At 36.5% G+C, this 23770-nt stretch overlaps 3 protein-coding genes across 10 annotated transcripts; 2 read left to right on the forward strand and 1 right to left on the reverse strand.

Moving 5' to 3' along the window:
• Window positions 1-268: 268 nt before the first annotated feature.
• LOC124899622 lies at window positions 269-2113 on the forward strand (the record flags this gene model as incomplete). Its single annotated transcript, XM_047414570.1, has 4 exons — window positions 269-586; window positions 749-1169; window positions 1230-1587; window positions 1981-2113. Coding segments are annotated over 4 exons (1230 nt in total), but the record flags the coding sequence as incomplete, so codon positions are not given.
• Window positions 2114-9462: 7349 nt separating this feature from the next.
• Window positions 9463-9927, forward strand: LOC107873890. The gene has a single exon (XM_016720821.1). The coding sequence runs from the start codon at window positions 9463-9465 to the stop codon at window positions 9925-9927; it is 465 nt and encodes a 154-aa protein (XP_016576307.1).
• A 2402-nt stretch (window positions 9928-12329) lies between these two features.
• On the reverse strand, window positions 12330-23356 carry LOC107875842. 8 transcript variants are annotated; one of them, XM_047413963.1, is made up of 11 exons: window positions 23176-23356; window positions 22151-22215; window positions 20480-22057; window positions 20042-20384; window positions 19206-19290; window positions 19025-19081; window positions 18599-18658; window positions 18291-18512; window positions 14706-14980; window positions 13419-14586; window positions 12330-12997 (listed from the first exon to the last, which is right to left on the reverse strand). In XM_047413963.1, the coding sequence occupies exons 3-11, from the start codon at window positions 22014-22016 to the stop codon at window positions 12530-12532; spliced, it is 4215 nt and encodes a 1404-aa protein (XP_047269919.1). In that variant the 5' UTR covers window positions 22017-22057; window positions 22151-22215; window positions 23176-23356; the 3' UTR covers window positions 12330-12529. The 8 variants fall into 8 exon arrangements, with proteins under 8 accessions (XP_047269919.1, XP_047269917.1, XP_047269918.1 ...); XM_047413961.1 differs by having other exon boundaries at window positions 22151-22257; XM_047413962.1 differs by having other exon boundaries at window positions 23004-23356.
• Window positions 23357-23770: the final 414 nt, after the last annotated feature.

Consider the following 23770-nt stretch of genomic DNA (forward strand, 5'->3'; position numbering starts at 1 on the left):
AGTTTGTCAGTGAAGATGTGGGAAAAATTACTGTTTTTGAAATAAATAACCTTATCGCCCAAAATAATTATTTGAGTCTTTATGTTAAGGTTTTAGGAGAACACATTTTCTCTCTTGATAAAAACTTGACGAATTAATTAAGTTAGTTAACAAACTTAGCACGCAGATGAATTCCTCTAACATTCCTTCTACTTCCAAAATCACTGATGAAGAAGGATATATTTTATCAAAACCTTGTATTCAAAGACCTCCTGAAATAGAAGGATTTGAAAAGGTTTCTCAATTAGACCAATTAGAGAAACTCTTAGATAAAAAATTCTCACGTTTAAACATTCAACCTCTTAATATTTCTGATGATTTTGTACAAAATCTTGAGTCTAATTTTACTGATAATATTGAGTCTACTCAAAATACTGGAGATGTAATCTCTTCCGAGCTAAATAAGTTGAAAGGTATGATTAAAAAACAACCGGGAAAGAAATACGCTGATATTCCCCATATGTCTACTGCATATTATCCACGCCTAACTCCTCAAGATGCTCTGATAGAGGAAAGGGAATGGAATCAGACAAATACTTCTTATAGTGGAGAAGCCATTTATGAATGGAATATTGACGGATTATCTGACCGACAAATCTCTATTCTTATCCATTGTATGTCCATGTATGCTACTATTGCCACAGCCACTGCTTCGCCAGAAAATCGGGCCAATCGCACCGACCCAACAATTTGTAAAATGATTGTTGCGGGATTTACTGGCCAACTTCGAGGCTGGTGGGATAATTTCTTGGACGATGAAAAACGCGAGGCTATTTTTAATTCCACCAATGATAATCCCGGGAAAGATAATCTAGGACGACCTCTTCGGGCAGGACGTTCGGATGCTGTCTATACCCTTATGCTTACAATTATTGAACATTTCGGAGGAAGATTTACTAATCAATATGAAAACATTAGGACCCTTCTTAATGGTTTAAAATGTAAACACTTAGGCGAATTTAGATGGTATAAAGATACCTTTCTTGGTAGGGTTATGGATTTACCCGAAAGTAAGTATGACCATTGGAAAGCTAAATTCATTGATGGCCTTCCACCTTTATTTGCTGAAAGAGTTAAAAAATCTCTTAGAGGATCTTATGGAGAAGTCCAGTATTCAGAAAAAACTTATGGTCAGCTTATTGTAGCTTGTACTCAAGAAGGCTTAGCCCTTTGCAACGAGTTGAAATTAGCTAGACAGATTAAGCTTGATAAACTCAGAGAAAAATCCCAATTAGGAGACTTTTGTGAGCGATTTGGTATGGATAAACCCTTCGTACGAAAACCCCAAAGATATTCCAAGCCTAATAAATCCTATAGAAATAAACGTTCTAGGCATCGAACCAAGGAAGAACGTGAAACTAGAAAATCCCTTCGTAAGTCTACCAGATTCACGAAAAATAGATCCAAAAGAGAATTAGCCAAAATTAAATGCTATAAGTGTAACCAGTATGGTCATATAGCTCCAAAATGCAAATTACAAAAACTCAAGTCCTTAGGACTTTCTGAAGAAGTTCATGACCAAGTCTATAATTTATTATATACCTCTGATTCCAAATCTGATTCTACTTCTGAAGATGATTTTGAATTACCTAATTCTGATAGTGAGCTCGATCAGGTTAATAAATGTAATGACTGTGATAATGATGTTTGCAATTGTGATGAAATGATGTATAAACTTCAAGCGCAATTCGAAGATCTTGATTTAAATGTTCAAACTCTTACTGCTGAAAATGTTCTCGAATTACTAAAAGAAGTTACTGATGAAAAACTGCGTGAAAAAATCCTTAATTTTGCTACTCAAAAAACCTCTGCTAATGCTAGTATTTCTAAAGATAACTCTTTTGATAATCATCACATGTCTTATTCCTTAGCCGAAGTTAATCGACGTCTTGCGTTGAGTAAAACCCCAGGTAGAGATACTACCTTTAATGATTTAAAAATCAAAGTTGAACAATTGAAAAGGGAAATTGTTTCCTTAAAACAAAATCAGATGATCTCCGATCATAGAATTTCAAAAATTGAAGAAAAGATTATTGAAATCCCTGAAACTTCTTTTACCTCAAAAGGAAAATAAAAGGATTTAGAATACTCTGAAAATGATGAAATTGATAAACTTAGTCCAACAGAAGATTTGAAAAGGGATTATTTCTTGGGGATGATGCAAATAGTTACAGCTCATAAATGGTATATAAATTGCACTATTTTGATAAATAAGGAATTTTCTGTCACTAATGTTACTATGATTGATAGTGGTGCTGATGTTAGTTGTATTCAAGAAGAACTAATTCCAACCAGGTATTTTAAAAAAACTACTCACATAGTAAAATCTGCATCTGGTCATACTCTTGATATCAACTATAAATTACCAAATACTCATATATGTCGAGATAAAGTCTGCATTCCTCATTTCCTCTTTTTAGTAAAAAATCAGTTATATCCTCCTATTATCTTAGGAACACCTTTTATAAATGCTATATATCCTTATACACATATTGATGTAAATGGTTTTAAGGCTACTTATAAGAATAAACAAATCTCTTATCATTTTGTTACTCATCCTGTAACAAGAGATATAAATACCCTTATCAATATGAAACAAAAACAAATTAATTTTCTACAATTGGAACTGATGAGTATTAATATTTTTTATTCTTTAAAATCAGTAAAAGTCCAAGAAAAAATAAAAATGATTTCTAATCAATCGATTCTTGATATTTGTGCGGATCATCCAAATGCTTTCTGGAACCGAAAGAAGCATATTGTTTCTCTTCCTTATGAAAATGACTTTAGTGAAGAAAAGATTCCTACAATGTCTCGACCCTGTCAAATGAATACAGAGTTAGTGGAATTCTGTAAGACAGAAATTGATAATCTTTTACAAAAGGGTCTTATAAAACCCTCAAAATCTCCTTGGTCTTGTACTGCTTTTTATGTCAATAATGCTGCTGAAAAGGAACGAGGAGTACCTCGACTAGTTATAAACTATAAACCTCTGAATAAAGTTTTAAAATGGATTCGATACCCTATACCGAATAAAAAGGACTTACTTTCCAGATTATATGATGCTAATATATTTTCTAAATTTGATTTAAAATCTGGATATTGGCAAATTCAAATTGATAAAAATCATAATTATAGAACTGTTTTTAATGTCCCTTTTGGACAGTATGAATGGAATGTCATGCCATTTGGTTTAAAGAATGCTCCTGCCGAATTTCAAAAGATTATGAATGACATTTTTAATCCCTATATGGACTTTATCATTGTCTACATTGATGATATTTTAGTATTTTCAAAAACCCTTGAGTCTCATTTTAAACATTTGCATACGTTTAAACAAATAATTATTCAAAACGGCTTAGTCATCTCTAAACCAAAGATAAGTTTATTTCAGACAAATATTAGATTCTTAGGACATAATATTTCTCAAGGTTCTATTGAACCTATACAACGAGTTCTTGAATTTGCTAAAAAATTCCCTGATATTATTACTGATAAAAAACAGCTTCAAAGGTTCCTCGGTAGTCTTAACTATATTTCTGCTTTTTATGAAAATTTGTCTAGAGACTTAGCTCCTTTATATGATAGACTAAAAAGGGATCACAAAACTCCTTGGACTCAAGCACGCACTGATTTAGTAAAATTAATTAAAAACAGAGTTCAAACCCTTCCTTGTACTTCTCTTGCAAACTCTAACTGGTTAAAAATCGTTGAAACTGACGCTTCAAATATTGGATATGGCGGAATACTTAAACAAGTTAATCCCCATACGAAGACCGAATGTTTGATTCGATTTTATTCTGGTAAATGGACGGAAAGTCAGAAAAAATACGCCACGGTAGCCCATGAAATGTTAACTATTGTAAAATGCAATATGCTATATTTGTTATAAAATGTGTTATTTGTTGATTACTTTTTGAAAGATGTTTGATTTAGTAGGTAAAAATCTCATATTTGATTTTGCCCCTAGAGATCAAAGGGCATAAGTTCTTTAAGGACGCCTGACATAACTTGCGAAATATTATCATACAAAAATAGAAATCTATTTTCAGGTAGGTAAATATCATAAATGAACATAAAATAGGAGCAAAAACAAAAAGTACAAATGATTAGATCCATTTGCATAGACTGTCTAACAAAAACTCTTAACTCTATCAATATAATTTAACTGGGCTATAATTTATTTGACATTATAGGTTAATTTAACTTGATGATGTAAAATATTCAACAATCAATCATTTTCGATCACTTACAAATAATTCATTTCTAATTTTCATTTGATATTTCTAAAATTACTTACTAAATAAAAATCAAGAAATGTCTATAGGATAAGAATTCAAAAGTGTATCTAGACATATAAATTATAGTAACTGGAATTATAATAACTAATGGAGATTCTGTCTTATTAATATATTTCCTAATGTATACACATATGCATTTCTATAAATACCCACTGTTTCTTCTAAAAATCAATCACTCGAAAAGAAAAAAGAATTGTTTTTAATAAAAGGAAATTATGAGTTTTGCCAAGATTGTGATTTGTGATGGTTCTTTTTGTGGTTATGTTTGTTCTTGCTATGCTGGAAAATGCTGATGCATATCCTCCATTTTGTTGTAGCCATGATCCTGATTACTGTCAAGCTGCCCTTCAAAAGGAATTACCAAGGCACATGAAATTTATTCAATCAAACACATAGATCTATCTATCTTCTTGTTCTTAGTAGAACTATATACATGGATCCTTTTGTTCTAAGTAGAACAATAATGAAATAAATAAAGATTCTATTATTTTCTTGTTCTTTGTTTGTCTTATTTATTAACATAGATTCATGCAAGTATATTTTCTCTTATCTATGGCCACATACTCATATATAGAGATCAGATACCAACAATTTTTCAATTTTGTGTTTAATTACTTAATCATGGTAAGAATGACTGAAAACGGGGCATTTTGCCCCTCTTAGTGGGTCCAATTCACCAAATTTGAGTCGATCAAGCCAGTGAACTTTAGATATCGGCATTGGTTTATGCAATGGATCTGTGTGTAGGGGAGGTAAAGGTGGAAACAAGGTGATACCATTATATAGAGCTTTGGTGTCATCTAAGCAGCCACCTGGACCTGGCAGTCAGTTCACTGTCATGTAGACTGATCACACCCTGAGCATGACTCTTGGTGTTGGCGGGAAAGTTAGTTAGCCCTTTAGTGTTTACGTTATTTCCTTTTTCTTTTATCTTAATGATTTATGAGTTGTAGTATAAGTAAAGAATTGTAAGCATTGTAAGGCATGAATTTGGTGTATTATCTTCAATACAAATTCCTCACTCTTGCTCCTATTCTTTTCTTCCCTTAATCTTCTTTGTTCTTCTCCTCTACTCTGCTTCTTTTTCTGCATTTTCTATCCCTGATACCCTCATCTAGGTATAAATTGGTATCATAGACAGGTTGTTTACGAGTGAATCATGGGCCCTCATAAGGATGCAAACGTTATAATTGATCTTCAGGAGCAATATGAAGATCTGGCAGCCCAGCAAAATGATCTTCATATGGTTATGGAGGAAAAACATATGGAGATGAAAGCGGAATTGGACAAGAGGCAAGCAGAATTACTTCGTATTGTGAATGCACTTAAGGATTCAGTCGATGGTATTCACTTTCATCAACAAAACAGAGACAATGCTTCTCCATCAGTTCCTTGAGGAAATGGAGTATCAGCTACAACTGGAATCCTCGGATCTAACCCCTACTAGGCCAACTCCATTCGAAATCACAATCTCAGCTTTCCTCGTTTCAATGGTGAGAATCTCAAAACTTGGTTGTATCGCATAGAACAGTTTTTTTTTTCAATAGATAAAACACCTCTACACCACAGAATTAGACTTGTTGCCATGAATTTGAAGGATGAGGCACTAACTTGGCATCAGTCCTTTTTGAGGTATCGAAATTCTATTTCACCATTGGGATGGGACGAATATTTAGCAGCCCTAACGGAGGTATTTGGGGATGATTTTTTGAATCCTATGCTGGAATTAAAACAGTTGAGACAAACAGGAACAGTTAGAGAATATCAATTTGCCTTTGACAAATTATTAGCTCAATGTGATTTGTCTAGTGATCAAGCTATCTCATGTTTTTTTGGAGGTCTTAAGAAGGAATTGTTGGGTCCAGTTATAATGCATGATCCTCAAACCTTACCGAAGGTCTATAGGTTATCTCATTTAGCGGAGGCATCCATGTTTGCAAATGCTAGAGGGCAGAAGTTTATTGATATGAATATTAACCCTGTGAAGAAGGAAACAACTGTTACTCGACCATCCAACTCTTATTTGCAATCAAATTCCAGATTAAGCTTACCTGTTATCACTAATGGCCCAAATCCCAGGAATAGGAGGACTATCTCACCTGCTGAAATGCAAGCCAAGAGGGCACAAGGTTTATGTTATTTTTGTAAAGATAAGTACACTATTGATCATAAATGCAGCTTGCCAAAACAAATATTTGTGCTGGAATTAGAGGATGCTGAGGCAATCACTCATATAGTTGAAGTTGAACCACCTGATTTTGAACCACCAGATGACACACAAGTGGCTCCTATTGGTACTGAAACACCAATGATTTCTTACTGTGAACTAGCAGGAATTCAGGGTGCTCAGACTATACATGTTATTGGATACAATGGTAAGAGGCATGTGCAGATCTTATTAGATGGGGGAAGTACTTACAACTTCATAGATGTTGAATCAGTAAAGAAGTTGGGATGCACAGCTACTACCACTCCCGTAAGCTATGTTAGTCTTGGTAACAATGCTATGGAAGCCACTACTGGAGTAGTCAAGAATTTTGAGTGGATGTTGCAGGGTACTACATATTCTTCTGATCTTATAGTATTTCGATTGGAAGATGTGACATTGTTCTGGGAGATTTGTGGATGAAAACACTAGGTCCAGTAACTATGGATTTTAATGAGCTTACTATGTCCTTTTATCACCAAAGTAAACAACATGTGCTGAAGGGAGTACATAAAGAGTGTAGGCTAGCTAGTTCCAAGGCTGTGAACAAGCTTGCCGGAGATGAAGTTGAGTTGTTTGTGTTGCAGGTCTTGCAGACTTCTTCTGATAGCAGAATGGAGGGTCAAATTTGTTCATTGCACTTACCAAAAGAAGAACACATCCCACCTGAAATCACATTACTATTGAACTCTTATAAACCTCTTTTTGTTTAACCTTTAGCTTTACCACCTCAAAGAGGCCTTTTGATCATAAAATTTCCTTGCATCCTGGAGCTAAACCTGTTAACATCGGACCTTATAGATATTCAGCTATGAAGAAGACCATTATAGAAGGGTTAATTAAAGATATGTTGAATTAAGCTGTCATACAGTACAGCAATAGTCCATTCTCTTCTCAAGTGGTGGTGGTGGAAAAGAAAGATAGTTAATGGAGGTTGTGTGTTGATTACAAAGAACTTAATCAATGCATTGTTAAAGATAAGTTCCCCATTCCCATTATTGATGATCTCTTGGATGAGTTGGCAGGTGCTAAAGTATTTTCTAAGGTGGATTTGAGATCTGGCTATCATCAAATTAGAATGGTGATAGATGATGTGCCAAAAACAACATTTAAACTCATATGGGCCACTATGAGTTTTTGGTCATGCCTTTTGGTCTAACTAATGCTCCTTCTACATTTCAATGTCTTATGATCCATATTTTTCAGCAGGTCTTGAGGAAATTTGTATTGGTGTTTTTTTATGATATTCTAATTTACAGTGAATCCTTGCAAGCTCACCTTACTCATCTTAAAGTTGTTTTTGATATTATGGTCAAGCATCATATCTTAGCAAAACGGTCAAAGTGTGTGTTTGGAGTGTCTATGGTAGAGTACTTGGGTCATTTTATATCAGGAGATGGAGTTTCTACAGACCCAAGAAAGATACAAGCTGTGAAATCTTGGCCTCTTCCCAATTCTCTTAAACAACTTAGAGGATTCTTATGTCTGGCATGGTATTACAGAAAGTTCATCAAAAGGTATGGCTTCATCAGTAGGCCACTCAATGATTTTCTCAAGAAGGACAATTTTCAGTGGACTATTGAAGCTACTCAAGATTTTAGTGACCTAAAGCTAGCCTTGACCTCTGCTCCTGTACTTGCATTGCCCAACTATACTATTCCATTTGTTGTTGAAACTGATGCATGTGGCACTAGTATTGGTGTTGTACTTTTGCAACTTGATCATCCCATTGCTTTTATTAGCAAGGGTTTATCTGAATCTCATGCTGCATTATCTATGTATGAAATGGAGCTTTTAGCATTGGTGTTTGCTGTTACTAAGTGGTCCCACTATCTACTAGGTCAATATTTTATTATCAAGATAGATCAAAGGGCCTTGAAATATTTGTTGGAACAAAAAATTCACACAGATTCTCAGATTCGATGGTTAGACAACTACTACCCTTTGATTTTGAAATTCAATATAAAAAGGGTAAGGAAAATGTTTTTGCTTATGCTTTATCCAGAATTCAAGGTGTAGAATTCATGTCACTCTTAGTATCCTCTGTTGAGGTGGACTTATGGACTGAGATCAAGGATAGTTGGAACACTGATCCTAAATTTCAAGCTCTCATCCAAGCTTTACCTGTCAAACCACAGAAGCACTTCACCTGGATTGCTGATCAGTTAAGGAGGAAAGGAAAGTTGGTCATTGGAAATAATGCTGCACTTAGGGAGAATTTTGACATTATGGCATTCCACACCTACTGGAGGACATTCCGGCATTGATACAACTACTAGAAAGGTGTTGACATACTTTTATTGGAAGGGTATTAGATCAAACAAACTTCTTTTGTGCAGAAATATGTGTAGTTTGTTAGAGAAACAAGTATGACACATCAACCTTTCTTGGTTTGATCCAACCTTTGCCCATTCCTACTCTTTCTTGGACTGATATTTGTATGGAATTTATTGAAGGGCTACACAAATCTAAAGGCAAAACAGTTATTTAGGTAATAGTTGATAGACTCACTAAATCTGACCATTTCATTGCTCTATCACATCCTTATACTGCCCAATCTCTTGTTCCTATCTTTTTGGATAACATTTTCAAATTACATGGTTTTCCTGCTACCATCACCAGTGATAGAGATCCCATCTTTATTAGTACCTTTTGGAAGGCTTTCTTGACTGCTCAAGGTGTGTCCCTGCAAACTTCCACTGCCTACCATCCACAGACTGATGGTCAGTCTGAAGTGTTGAATAGATGCCTTGAAACATAACTCCAATGTTTATGCACTGATGCACCTATTGATTGGGTATCCTACTTATCATTAGCTGAGTGATGGTATAATTCTAGTCCCCACTCAGCCATTCAAACCTCTCCTTTTGAGCTACTATATGGATACCCCCACCACTACACCTCCCTTATCTACCAATGGATGTTTATTTTGATACTATTGAAGACATGATGCTACTCAGAGAATTCAAACTACAATTGGCCAAATTCCACCTACACAGAGCTCAGCAGAGAATGAGAGCTCAAGCAAATGCTCGCAGTTCTGATAGGCACTTCAATGTTGGTGACTGGGTATTTGTTAAACTACAGCCTTATAGACAATCATCCTTATCTATTTTTCCCTATCATAAGCTGACTTCTAGATATTTTGGCTCTTATCCCACTGTTGAGAAGGTTGGACCTGTAGCTTACAAACTCCTTCTCCCACCTGAAGTTCTAATCCACTCTACTTTTCACATTTCCCAGCTCAAGATTTTTCATGAAATTCCTTCTGATAGAGTTCATCCTCCTGTTCTTGATTTGTCCAATCTACACTGTCCTGAACCTGAATATATCTTGGATAGGCGCATGATCAAAAGGGATAACAAAGTTGTTGCACAATGATTGATTAAATGGTCAGGACTAGATGATTCTTATGCCACTTAGTAGTTAGCCTCTTCTCTACAAACTCGTTGTCCTACTATCACCCTTGAGAACAAGGGTGTTGCTTCACGGGGGGGCGCATTTGATACCATTATATAGAGCTTTGGTGCCATCTAAGCAGCCACCTGGACCTGGCAGCCAGCTCACTACCATCTGGACTGATCACACCCTGAGCATGACTCTTGGTGTTGACGGGAAAGTTAGTTAGCCCTTTAGTGTTCACGTTATTTCCATTTCCTTTTATCTTAATGATTTCTGAGTTGTAGTATAAGTAAGGAATTGAAAGCATTGTAAGGCATGAATTTGGTGTATTATCTTCAATACAAATTCCTCACTCTTGCTCCTATTTTTTTCTTCCCTTAATCTTCTCTGTTCTTCTCCTCTACTCTGCTTCTTTTTCTGCATTTTCTATCCCTGATACCCTCATTTAGGTATCACAAGGACATCATGCTTGATGGCTTGGAAGAGGCGTTAACAACATCGAATTGGATAATCAGAATTTACAAAGTTAAAAAATAATAACATACCGAATGTAATTATGGAAGTGAAGTCTGAGGAGGATAGGATGTAATGAGACTTTCCGCTTATCTTTCTGGGATAGGGAGGTTGTTTCCGATGCATGTATGCAGAATTTATAAATTCGTCAAACCACCCAAAAAGAGGTGGAAGCCAGAGTTTCTCTTCTACACAGTGCCCTACTCACTCAACCTAAAGTTTACAGGTCTTCCTTCTTTTCCTAGAAAATATTCAAAAAAGAAAAAAGAAAAAAAAAAAAAAACTGCTACAGAACTAGGACTTCCTAGAAAATGTTCAAGAGAAACATGTTATAGAACTATCGAAATTTTGAAGCTATGATGATGAATGATTAGTGTCAATTTCACAAAAAGATTGGATATATCGGTTACTGTTTCTATCCGATGTTTTGTCACCGCAGCTCCCTGGAAATTTTTTTCCTGCCGATCAGTAGATAACTTGGACTGGTCAGTATCACAATTGGACCACAAAAGTGTGTGTGTGTGTGTGTTTAACTACAAACTATAGGTCAGTCATTATGATCACATGAAAATGTTGGAAAAGGTAATGACTGAGGCACACCCTCCTTGGCATTCATAGACACAAATCTCGATAACATATGTGATATGACTGTGGATTAGTAAGAACAATCCCAATCAAAGTGCAGATATATGAAGCAAAATCATGCCATCCGAGTTCAACTATCATACTGAATTTTTGATTCAAAGTGTATGTATGCAGTTTAACTTTCAATGATCGTTTTCTTGCACTAAAGTTCAAATTTCGTATTCCTTAACATATATGTCCTTGTGTTTCTTTAACAATTAATATATCAGCTTGACAACTTACTATATTTAGTGCCACCATCCAAGCAGAGCCCATGAGCAGTAAGGGTCTTGTCTTGTCGCCGTGGTACTTGCATGCTTAAGCGAGGTGAAGCGCTCAACTAGCCTCAACTGCTTGAATGAGCCTCAAAAACACTGATTTCTCCCACCTTTTTTTTTACCTTCAGGTGGATTTGGATAGCAAGTTCCGGGATTCCACCTTTGTTTGCAATGGTTAAGCAACAACAAAATATCCAACGTAATCCCACAAGTGAATCTGGGGCGGGTGGAGAGTATGCAAACCTTACGCCTACCTATTATAGATAGAGAGATCATTTCATATAGGCCCTCGGCTTATTGAAAAAGAAAAAAAAAATCTCAAAACATTTATTTTTATTACCTTGGTCTTGGTGTCAAGGCCAGCTTGCGTGCGCAACTTCTATCACTTCCACTAGTAGCAGGTATTAGGTAACTCTATCGACCGAGGGTAGAATATATGGGAAGGAATCACCTAATATTTTTGTCTTTCCAGAGAATTGAACCAGCTGAGTCCTCTCATAAGCCACACCCATAGATATACATTTCAAAACTGTTTGAAAAAGAGAATGTATGAAAGCAGTGACAGCTAACAAGAACGAAATAACGCGAAACGGAAACAGAACAACATACAGAAGAAAGAACAACAATAACAACGAACAGTAATTATCCAAAGTTGCGTAACTTTTGGAAGACACTTTACTTTTGGAAGACAAACTAAAGTTGAGTGACTATGGTGGCCAATTACCCAAAGTATTTAGGTTGAACCCAACCTAAAGTTAGCACAAATTTTTCCCCTTAACACCTCACCTAAAGCTTTGTACCATTTAATTCAGTGATATTTAAGCTGTTCCCATCAGAAAAGATATTTTTTGTTTGATTTACAGGGAATTTCATCCAGGTTCATTTCAAGAGTCTGCTTTTTTGATTTGTTGAATTCAACATATTAACAACCAATGTTATATATACATATACATTCATTTTCTTTTCCCCAGAGAAAACATTACAGCTGCACTTTGTAAAATTTGAACCTTGCCAGAGCAGCAAGAGAACTTCAAAAAATGAGGCAAACAATACTCCAAGCCCCAATGTGTTATGTGAAATTAACACATCCAAGAAACCATACAAGCCACTTGGAGGCTACAAAATCTAAATCAATCAACTTTTGTTTACAATAATTACACCAAAAATCAACCTACTTCATCTTTCTTAGTACTGTCCGAATTTTCCACATTCGTCTCAGCGATCAGGCTTGTGTCTGTTTTCCTTGGAGCTGTTTTACGTGCACGTTTCCTGGATTTCTTGTGTGAAGAAACAGAAGATTCGTTGGCCTGTTCTGGCATGTCTGAAGCAGACTTATGTACTGTAGGGCGATCTCTGTCCCGCCTTCCTTTCTTTCTAGACCTCCTGGAACAAGTAGGATCTTTGGCTTTGGCAGCAGAACCACTGGAATGTCTTGACTTAGACTTGACTTGGGGAGAAACTGGCCTAGGTGGTGGATTCGAGTTCAAGCACAGAGAACTAGGCTGGTCATCCGTTGCTTTGTTAAACCTAGTAGCACGGCCTTCAGTAATGCTACAAGAATTTCTTTTCAAGTTACCATGTGTATTAGGTACATGTTGATCACAAGAATCGTCCAATGCAACTTTATCCATCTCCTGGCCAAAACAAAGTTATTGAGCAAAATAAAAGTAAGCAGAAAGTTGGTACAAGTCTCTGTAAAACTTGTGAATTCTGAAGCTTATGCTTTTTTTTTTTTTGATGAAAAGATTGACAAAGCTTCTTATGCTTGTAACATGGCGTTGATGCAGTAATTTTTGGGTGTACAATGTGTCCTAAAGTACTAACATACATAACATTATTACTTGGGCACGGATGCAAAACAAAATTATCAAGCTTCTGGAGTAACAAGAAATGGTTGACGCTTCACCACATACTAATAGAAACACAGGAAAGTTTTTGACACTTTTTAGAAGGGAAAAAAAGATCGTGACTAATTTGGGAAGCAATAACTGGACTGCCTTAACGGAAATCCTCCTAAAATTATTTAGCAGTTTAAGAGTTATTTTCAAGAGATACCTCATTCTCATCATTAGCTATCTCCTCAGATTCAAATATCTCCTCTCCTTCTGAGTCCTCCATCTCCTCACACTCAAACTCTACACTTTCTCCTATTTCTTCCTCAGAGTCACTTAGCTCTTCCTGCTCCATCACAATTTCTTCGAGAGACTGGTTTTCCAAATCATCGTCATTTCCAGTTTCTTCATCGCTAGACAAAATCCTCGCAGTGACACCTGAATCACTGTGCTGGGTGGTTCTATTTGGAGTTCCATCATTACGAGGATTTTGATCTCCAGAAGCACTAGTAGGTGATCTTGCCACTAAATGGTCAACCACCCCTCTGCTCCCAATGGCTTCCGGTTTTCTGGATGTGAAACTCAAGTGCATCTCCAAGTCAACCTCATTGCTTTTTCCCATAGGACTAGAGGGTATTGAACATGCAACATTTGAACTACTATTGACAGCATTCTGAACTAGAGTGCACCTTCCTCTAGATGATTCTGAGGTACAAGAGGGTCGCGCAACAGATGATGCCACTTCCAAGTCACAATTTGCATCATCAGATCTTTGAAGAAGCGGATGAAAGTCAAAACCAGATGATGTTGAAGTTTTATCACTGGGATTAGAAGACTTGTCAAGAAAGTTAACAGTATGGGCTGATTGCCGTGGATGATGAAAGAGGCTAAGATGAGGTTGACAACCTGAAAAGAAACTGAACGAACTGGATGTACTAAAACTAGAGTTAGACTGATAATGTGGCAAAGGACCATCATCTTCAGGGGTCCGGAAGAGTAAAGGATGCATCTTTAGACCTGACTCATCTTTTCCTTCTGTAACATTCATATTCTCCTTTGACACACTGCTTTCCTGTAGATTCTGATTACTTATATTGCTCCCCCCAGCACTGCTAAATGGTCCATCTTTCGCAAAATAATTGGCACATGTCTTTGCAGCATTTGCTATGTTTGGGACTGCATTGTCTCTCACATCATCACCGGTAGAAGCATCCCCACCAAAAGGCCCCGGATTCGTTCCAACATGATAGCTTTTAAAAGCTGACTGAGACATTACTCGAACAGATGGTGGAAGATTAACAGGAGGTAGACCTGGAGCTAGCTTAACTAACTGCCCCTTCTTAAATTTACGGGCTCGGTATGGCCGCAAAACAGGCTCGGTTACTGATGACCTTCAAGTCAGATGATAAGCATAATGAGTCAGCAAAATAGGGAATGCAGAATGTCTGCAATCTCGAAAAAACACACATGAACAAAGGAGCGGAAAAGAGTACAAAGATGCAACGAATACCTCAGAGGAACAGGGAACTCGTTAGAGATGTAGGATTGCCAATTTCTTGAACCACTGTTATTCATCTGTTCAGCAACTTGAGAACTCTCCACACCAAATAGCTGGAGTGGAGGAATTTTCTCTGCCGGGTTTGACATAGAATGACTCACTAGGATACTAGATACAGCAGGCCTCCAATCTGCCAAAAAAGCCTCATGAACATAAGCTTCCTCATCTCTGTCAGTACAATTATCTGCACCACGATTTTCTTCCAAAGTGCTTTTAGCAACATCATCCTACATTTGTTTCATGAGCAAAGGCATTATAGTTTATATATAACTGCATCCCGTGGATGCATTAGAAACTACAGAGCATTGAAGTTAAAGAACATTCTCAAAAGTGTAGGAACCGACAAAATCCACTCATCAATCATTCAATTAACTAAATTTCAAAAAAAAAAAAAAAAAAAAAAGATAACAAATCAATCATTCAATTAACTCTGCCTCAATCACAAACTAGTATATTTTGGCATGAATAGGTAGACCATAAACGTGCTCGAAAACATGCATATCAGCCACATCACAATATAAAAACAAAGGATTCACATTTTAGTCTCCTCTTAACACATGCCGCATATGGTAAAGCCTCTAATGCTTAAATTGTCCTGAGCTAGACATGCCTCATGAACTACTATCCAAACATGAAACTTTGGGAAAACCTCTAGTTTTGCATAATAATTTATCAAAAACAAGAAAAAAAAATATTCTACTACTTGATGGACAACTCTTCGACACCAACATATAAGCCATCTATATCTGTAGCCATGCAAGGTACAGACATTCTTAGCTTAGCTAAAAAATTTTGCAAGTATGAAAGATCACAATCAGGCCTCAAATATAATTCTGATAGGCCCCACTAAGACGGAGCAGATTGCTTGACAGGTTTATAAATCAATCAACAATGAGTTACGTCAAGCACAACTACTTGGGCTCAGCTATATGAATCCTCTTCAGTCATTTCTATATATTCTAACCCATCTCATTCCAAAATTGGAAAATAAGTTGACTTTTAAGCTAAACTAAGGGTTCTTTAAAACTAGAGGCTATCTGAATCTCCCAATAATATTCGGAATTAAAAAGAAGGAAACTGACAAATAGTTTCTCTTCAAAGGGTTGTGTCGATTCCAATCAATAACTAACTTCTTTAAAAGTCTGTTAGTAACCGTTGGCTTTAGAAGAACTAAGGTTTGTCTATTTAAATGTCTAGTCATGTCCATTCCAGGATACAATTCCTCTTCTGATCTTCTCCATTTCAAAATACTATTCTTCTTTGTGAGACATGAAATAAAATCAGCCGTGTCACTAAGTTGCTGCAATTCTTCTTTGTTCCTTGTTAACTCTTCAACTAACTTCTTCCTATATTATCATCCCTACATTGAGATGCTAGTTTCCAATCAACCTAAGAATACTCCTGAAAAAATCGGATCTAATGCAAGTGTAACACTAACAATTGAGCTCTAATCACAACAAGCTGATATCACCATAATAAATCCTCTGCTTGCATTGTGCCTATTCTTAGCTAATTCACATTGATCACAAGAAAATATGTCTTTTGGGACTTCCCTCCATGTGATTACACGCCGACATCGTCCATTCTTAGGAGATTCAATCATCATGTTGTACTTTAAAATCTACATTGGACATCAAACCATCTTGTGCGATCTTTTCTCATTTTAGTATTCTCTATGTCTGCCACTTTGCACACTGGGCCAGATGTTAGTGAAATTCATGGATAATGAATGCATGATGATTAGAATATTATTAATGAGCACGTAATTAAAAAAGATTGATCTAGTTCTTTTTATGTCACAAAGTAAAACAACGTTTATATAGAAGCAGTAAGTCCCTCCCATTTATTATTGTTACCCCAGACCTCTATATCATCCATTAGGTTTAGACTATTTATTATATATCCATTTTTCCATCTCTATCACAATACCTACAACTTTAGCCTTAAATTATGAACAATGTTTTGAAGCCCAACCAACCAGCAGTAATGAAACACAATCAGTTGGGCCATAGGTAAGTGGAGCCCACTGTTAGGGGAACCGTAATTGAATCATAACAAAACAGAAGACTTATACTTTCTCTAATTTTTTCTGAGAATCATAGTGTATCTTTCTTCCTCCTCCAACCACCAGCAGACCATAGTTATTATTTTTCTTTCTCCTCCTGTCAGCCACTGTCCCACACTATTGTATCCCCACCCCAGATCCTTGTTGCTTGGCCCATACCCCAAGGCCATCGTGTTTTCTCCTCTTTTGTCAGTTCAATGTATTATAATTAATCGGTTTAAGAATAATCGACATCCTTTGTTATAGAAATTTGATTTCTTTTGAGTAATCTCTTCTGCAAAAAGATTTTCAAGTAGGAATAATATCTTAGTCATAACACATATGAATATTTCTACATGTTACATAAACTAATCACTCAGTCCAATCTGATTCTTCCTGCTCCAGCTCCGACCACAGCTTCAAAAAAAGATGAATTTCAAGATCACTAACCCAGCAGGCAACCAATAATCACATTCAATGCAAGTACAAGGTAGCTGCAGCAAACTGGCCTAATCTATAGTAACTGCAAGTAACCCTAGTCTACTTTGATAATTGTGACTTAGTAAAGAAAAAAATCTGGATATACAAATGGTAAACTAAATCCTTTCATGAAATTTGAGATTAGGGTCAACTAGGGATTGTATAAACAAAATTTTGATTCTATGTTGGTCTGAAGATAGAAGAAGTCAGGCTAGCTGCTAGCCTATGCAATTAGTCACACTTCATGATCAGGTTTATCCTTTCTTCCGACTAGCTGCTAGCCTGCGCAATTAGTCACACTTCATGATCAGGTTTAACACTATATTAACTGAACAGTACATAAACCAGTTCATCCTAGAGCAAGAAAACCCATCATAGTACGAATTTCAGCAAACTGCCATTAACCAAGATTCAGGTAATAAATTTTCCCCAACTTATAATTTCTAAAAATGAATTAGATTCTTAGCAGATTCCGTAATCATGATTATATTTTATTTTATTTTTGAGAAAGGTAACATTAACTTCTATATATCCACAGGTATACTACAACAAAGTGTAGTCCCCTCTCCAAAAAGTTTTACTTACAACACCTAGGATCTTCTAGTTACAACCCCCTCCAGAAAGTATTACTTACAGCACCTAGGATCTTCTAGTTACAGCCAGTCAATCGCATTGCAATCATGACTATATTTCAGAACAAATCTAATTAAGTCTCACATGCATAAGATACTCTTCCCTATTTCTACCAGCCATGCTCCATATTTGATGGAAATTACTAGCAATTGGCTAGATCACATTTAGACTTAGTGCTATGGCAATAAGAGAATAAGAAGAAAAAGAAATGCATCCACCGCACTGGTGAAAACTACAATTCTTGAACTAATGATTCTTAAACTATTCACCCGACTATAATAGAACATACTGATGAGTCAGATACTTCTTTGACGAAGTACACCTTTCTGATATCGACAGTTGATGCAAAACAACAGTTTGAATTAAAGACGAAATCTTACCTTCTTTCTGGGAGATATATGCCAAGTTTCCAAAGCACCAGATTTTAGTTTTTTTCTCTCTAAATCATATAACCGACGCTTTGCCTTCTTACTAGCATCAGATGTATATGACTTCTGCGTTCCCATAGCAGTGCGCCACTGCCGGGGTAACAAGGAAGGATCTCTATAAGGAACAATAAACTTCCAGACGGACATCCAGTCAAGCTTGAACACCTTCAGGCCCTGCGTGATCATGACCATGTAAAAAGTGCAGCAGCAACAATGGAAATGATGATACTGTGGAAATGTATGCTGCCATGTAATATTACCTCTTCAATACGTGCAACCTCTTCTGCTGTCAAGGGAGAGTTTTTCATCCTCCGAACAGCCTACAAGAATCGCTACAACATTATTTACCATGCTGAATGACCATGATAATCAATCAAAAAATCCGAATGATATTGCGAATAATCAATCAAAAAATGCATTTCTAGCAACATGTTTTGAAAACGGAGAGTAATTGCAAGAAAAGTTCATTGTTCATGGATGTATGGTGACTGTGAGTTGTCACTTGATTGGATGAATCGGGAAAATCATTGTAGAGTTAAGGACAATCTTGGAACAGTTGAAGGAGTGGTAGGAGAGATCATCAATTTCAAGCTGGCTTCAACATTTCCGGCAGTTAAAATGGAGCCATACCGTTAACACTATGATTGTTTCTTTAATGTTCTATGCACACTACTGTATTAACAAACCTTTATTGGATTTTCAGGTGATTTAGATGATGAACGATTCTTCTGCCGGACAAAAATCTGCAAAAAGGATCAAATATTTCGCCATGTTAAAAACGACTTTAACACTAAAATAACAATGAAATCAAGAGGATAAATAACTGATAACAGAGTTATTGCCATCATAAGTGCACATAAGAATCACCTGATGCTTAGATTTGCAAGGAAGATACCGCTGCTGAATTGCTTTCCAGTCTGTATTATACTCCATCAAACCCAATGCTAATAATCTGCACCAGATGCCAAGGTTATACTCCATCAACATATGCATATATGAAGATCATCCATAACATAGAACTTTAAGAACCGTGTAGGGAATTGATGGAACTGCCCAAGTGGAAGACGAATAGTACATTGTATTTAACAAGGCGCAATGAAACGATTAGTGAAACTTTTATTTCAGAGCAGCTGCTAGGCTCTCACAGATATAGGTAATTAGCTTCATCCAGTTGTTTTCATACTCAACAGATGTAACAGAATTCTTTTCCTTTTTATGACAACATCTAATTTTGTGTCAGGCTGAGAAATAAGTTGCAAAATCATTTACTTGGGAGAAACTTCAGAATGCATTTATTTTTCATAAGATGTGAATTCCAACTTTGCAGCTCTTAACCCTAAATAAATCCGCTACTTTCTCATTTATCATGCTAAGAAATGTGTTGTAAAAAAGATCATTTATTTGGGAGAAATTTCAGAATGCATTAGCTTTTCGTTAGATGTGAATTCCAACAATCCAACTTAGCAACTCTGAAACCTAACTAAACCCACTACTTTCTCTTTTCTTCCTACAGTAAGGAACTTACTTGACCACCTATCACTATGGCAGAGGCTGACAACAGTGGAGGAGATGAGCAATACCAACTAACAAAAGCAAGAAGGCACCAAAGTTGCTACAATTCTACAATCACGACCTAGTCAGTAAAGCAACTCATTTCATAAGAATACTGCTGCTGCACAAAACATAAAGGAACATAAACTCACGCATCCTCTGCATCAGTAAAAAGCACCCGGTTTGCTACCATTGCAGGGGGTGGCTTATGAGGATACAGAGCAGGATTAAACAAAGGATAGAAGCGCTGAGCTAACTTAGCAATCTCATTTGGAACAGGAGCAACTGCCTGCTTTTTAGCTTTTTCTACTAATACAGCAGCCATAGTCTTCTTTGATTTTCGAGAACTTGATGATGAACGAACATTTGAATACAAGGAAGCATGATCATCAGGTTCATCGGTAAAATGAATATTTTGCACAGGAAACAAGGGTTCCTTCTCCAAGCAGTTGTCATTCAAGCCTCCTAGTTGCCGACATTGGTAATCTCGCACAGCTGTCAATGATATCACCAGTCAAAAAGTAAAGTATGTTCATAAACTGAAAAGAAAAAGCAAACCAAATGAAATTTAGTGTTCTAACATGATATACCATGAGAAACGTCATCCATGAAGTCTTTAACTAATTTGATTGGAGCCACATCAAGAACAGATAGTATCGGGCCACTTATATAAGGTACCCAGGAGCCTAAAGAGCATCCCAACTGATTATTTGTAATAGATTCATGTCTTCCTATTGAAGGAGAAATTCTGTCTCCCTGCATATCATGAGCTGAAGACATTTTGTCTGTAATATGGACAGGCAAAGTATGCAAAGGTTCTTCAGAAACTGAAGAAAGAACATACGGGGAGAAGAAGCAAAAACTGGGATATGGCACACTCCTACTTGCTAGTACTTCAGCACGTTTGTGAAGCATCTGGGAAATCAACTCCCCAACATTAGAAGCAATGTGCCGTTTGGCCGGATCAAGAACACAAACGGCAAAAACCTGAATAAGAAGTTGAACATGCTCATGTATCAAACAATGTAATTGTCCTATCTGATGGGGTGTAAATCCGTTCACAAAGCCATCATTTGCAGACGGCAGACCGGGTTGAATCGGATAACATCTTGGCATCATGCTTTTCACAAGGGGAAGATATGGTAACAAAGGGCGTAGAGGCCTATTGGACAATCCTAAATTATCATTCTTCTCAAGGGAAGCTCTTTGGCGTCTAGTTTGCCTAGTCTTAGGTCTTCGAGCAACAGCCTCGTACTCGTCAATATCATCCTTCATGTGTTCATCAAGGTCACTCTCCAATGCCTCCTCAATTTCAAGCTCAAAATCTGCATCATTGTCTTCATCTTCATCATCAACATTTTCATTATCTCGTAAATTTCCAGAATTTCCATCTCCACCGTGTAAAACAGCTGCAAGAAACTTTCTGTACTCTTCTTCATCGTCGACATTCTGAAGATCATCCTCATCATCTGTTTCCTGAAGAAACATCTCAAGTTCATCAAGTGTAAAGCTAGCAAGTGAGTAGCGTGCTCTAGTGCGCTTACATATAGCATCCTCATTATCCATATCTATGATGGATCTACCTGAACTTGCTATGTTGTTACACTCTCCAGCTGAAAGATCCTCAACGCGATCACCCCCTCCACTCAACAGAGTCTTCTTGTTATTTGAAATTCCACTTTCAGGTTCAGTATCTAGAGTGGATTCTCTCTCCTTAAGTTCAGAAGATGAAATTTTCTTCAAGTCTTCCTCACAAGCCTCAGAAGAAGCTCTATTTTGCATCACAATCTCCTCACCAAGTTCTTTGTCTCCAATGAGAGAGTCCTGTGGAAAATCTGGCAATCCTTCTTTGCAATTAACTCTCAATGATGTAGCAATGTTCTCCCCACTGTCAACGACATCAGCATCCAGACCTTCGATTTCTGAGCTCAGGCTTGAAGAAGCATCTAGAGAGACAGTTTCTTTTAACAAAGGATTAAAATCCACATCCTCTTCCTCATCTTCGTCATACTCATATTCATTTTCATTGTCACCCCTGTTACAATCACCATAATGGTGTTCAGTCTTTTCTTCATCAACCTCTTGTTCTCCAGGACTTCCTTTGTTGGATAGATTGTCGCATACCATGATCAAATTCTCCTGTTTGGACTCCTTAGCTTCAGTAGATACTGCAGTTGAGCTCAAAGACATCTTCAGCACAGAATTTGAAATGATTGATGCCAAGGAATACGGACAAACATTACAATCAGCAAGAACTCAACTGTATCATCAAAATGACAAATATTTGCCTCTTCCTCCTCGAGGCTCCTCCACATCAGCCGGTTGACTTGCAAATCAAAATTTCAAAAAGCAAGGTTGGTCGGAAGCACTAAAAAAAGGTGAATAATATCACATTGACTGTTAGTACAAACTCATCAAACCCGAAATGTAAATTAGAATAGACAAGCAAGAACAAGTGTAATGTGAACAGGGAAAGCACACAAAAACTAAAACTCACAATCCCAACCAAACACCACACTGCGTCGAGTAGTTAAAATTTGTCATTTATCGAAAACTAAACAAAGAACAATATAATCAAACATTAAGGCACATAAAGTAACTTCATGCGACAACAACTTTCATGAGTAACTTCGATTCCAATTCAGCATAACTAACATGCAACGCCAGAATGTAATCAAGTCCGTAGAACAAGGCAATAATTAGGATTGACTAATTTTATTTGATCAGCTGAAAGACCCGATTTTAACTTCCAATTCATGTCTTTCTTACTCAAGGCCTGAGCACAAATGCAACAAGTTATTGAATTGGAATTCTCCTTAGATCAAAGCACTTCCTTCTAATCAATAAAACATTATAAGTTCCTACTGACGCATGGGTTGCTATTATATGTGCAACAACAACAACAACATACCCAGTGTAATCGTGCAAGCGGAGTCTAGCAAGGGTAGATTGTACACAGACCTTACTCCTACCTCGTGGACGTGAAGACGTGAGATTGTATGAGCCAATATTCATATTTGACACAGAAACCAAGTCGAATTTTTCAGAATGAACATAAAAAATTGTATCTTTTTCAATATTTTATTAAAAAATGAGTTGAAATTTAATATTTACCTGAGCTTATGTATAATCGAGCTGAAATTCAATTAAGATGGAACGAACAATGGCTTCATAAACAGTATTAAAGTACTTTAATTCATCCAAAAACTGCTTCTTTTTTGTGCCAATTTGCTACTGTGATGTCTCCAATTCAGGTAAATATCATTAGAAAATGAATCAAAAATACCTAATTGACGGTAGAGAGCGTTCAACAATGGCCGATCAGATGAATACACCACTGGCAAGGAGAAGGATTTTGCGTTTTGGATTCGAAAACCCGGATACCCGGTTGGGTGGGTGGATACAGTGTGAGTTTACACTTTTGCCACTAAGCAAATACGTTTTAAAAGTGCACTAATTTTTTACTTTTGGCTATACTTTAAATAACATCATTATAATATTGAAACCCCATAGAGTGAGATCTGGAGATACAGAGATGTTATTTTTGAAAGATCTTCATTTAATCAAAGTAGTAATGAAAAGAAAAATGAAATAATGAAGAAATATGACAATTAATAGGAAAGCAACGCATAGCATGCATGCAAGGAATTGAAACAACAATAATATAGTTAGATCACCTAAACATGGTAAACAACAGATGATAACAGATATCAAAAGTCAAAAACTACCTGAATAAAGGTTAATAGTATGATAGATGCAGTGTTCTAAACTATTGTTAGACCCTCAGTTTGAGGATTCTGATGGCTCAAACTTAATTAGGCATTTAGATGTTGAATACAGCAAAGACCTAATGACTTCAGTTAAGATCAGGTTCATTTAAG

The sequence above is a fragment of the Capsicum annuum genome, chromosome 6 (assembly GCF_002878395.1).
Source record: "Capsicum annuum cultivar UCD-10X-F1 chromosome 6, UCD10Xv1.1, whole genome shotgun sequence".
Taxonomy (NCBI): Eukaryota; Viridiplantae; Streptophyta; class Magnoliopsida; order Solanales; family Solanaceae; genus Capsicum; species Capsicum annuum.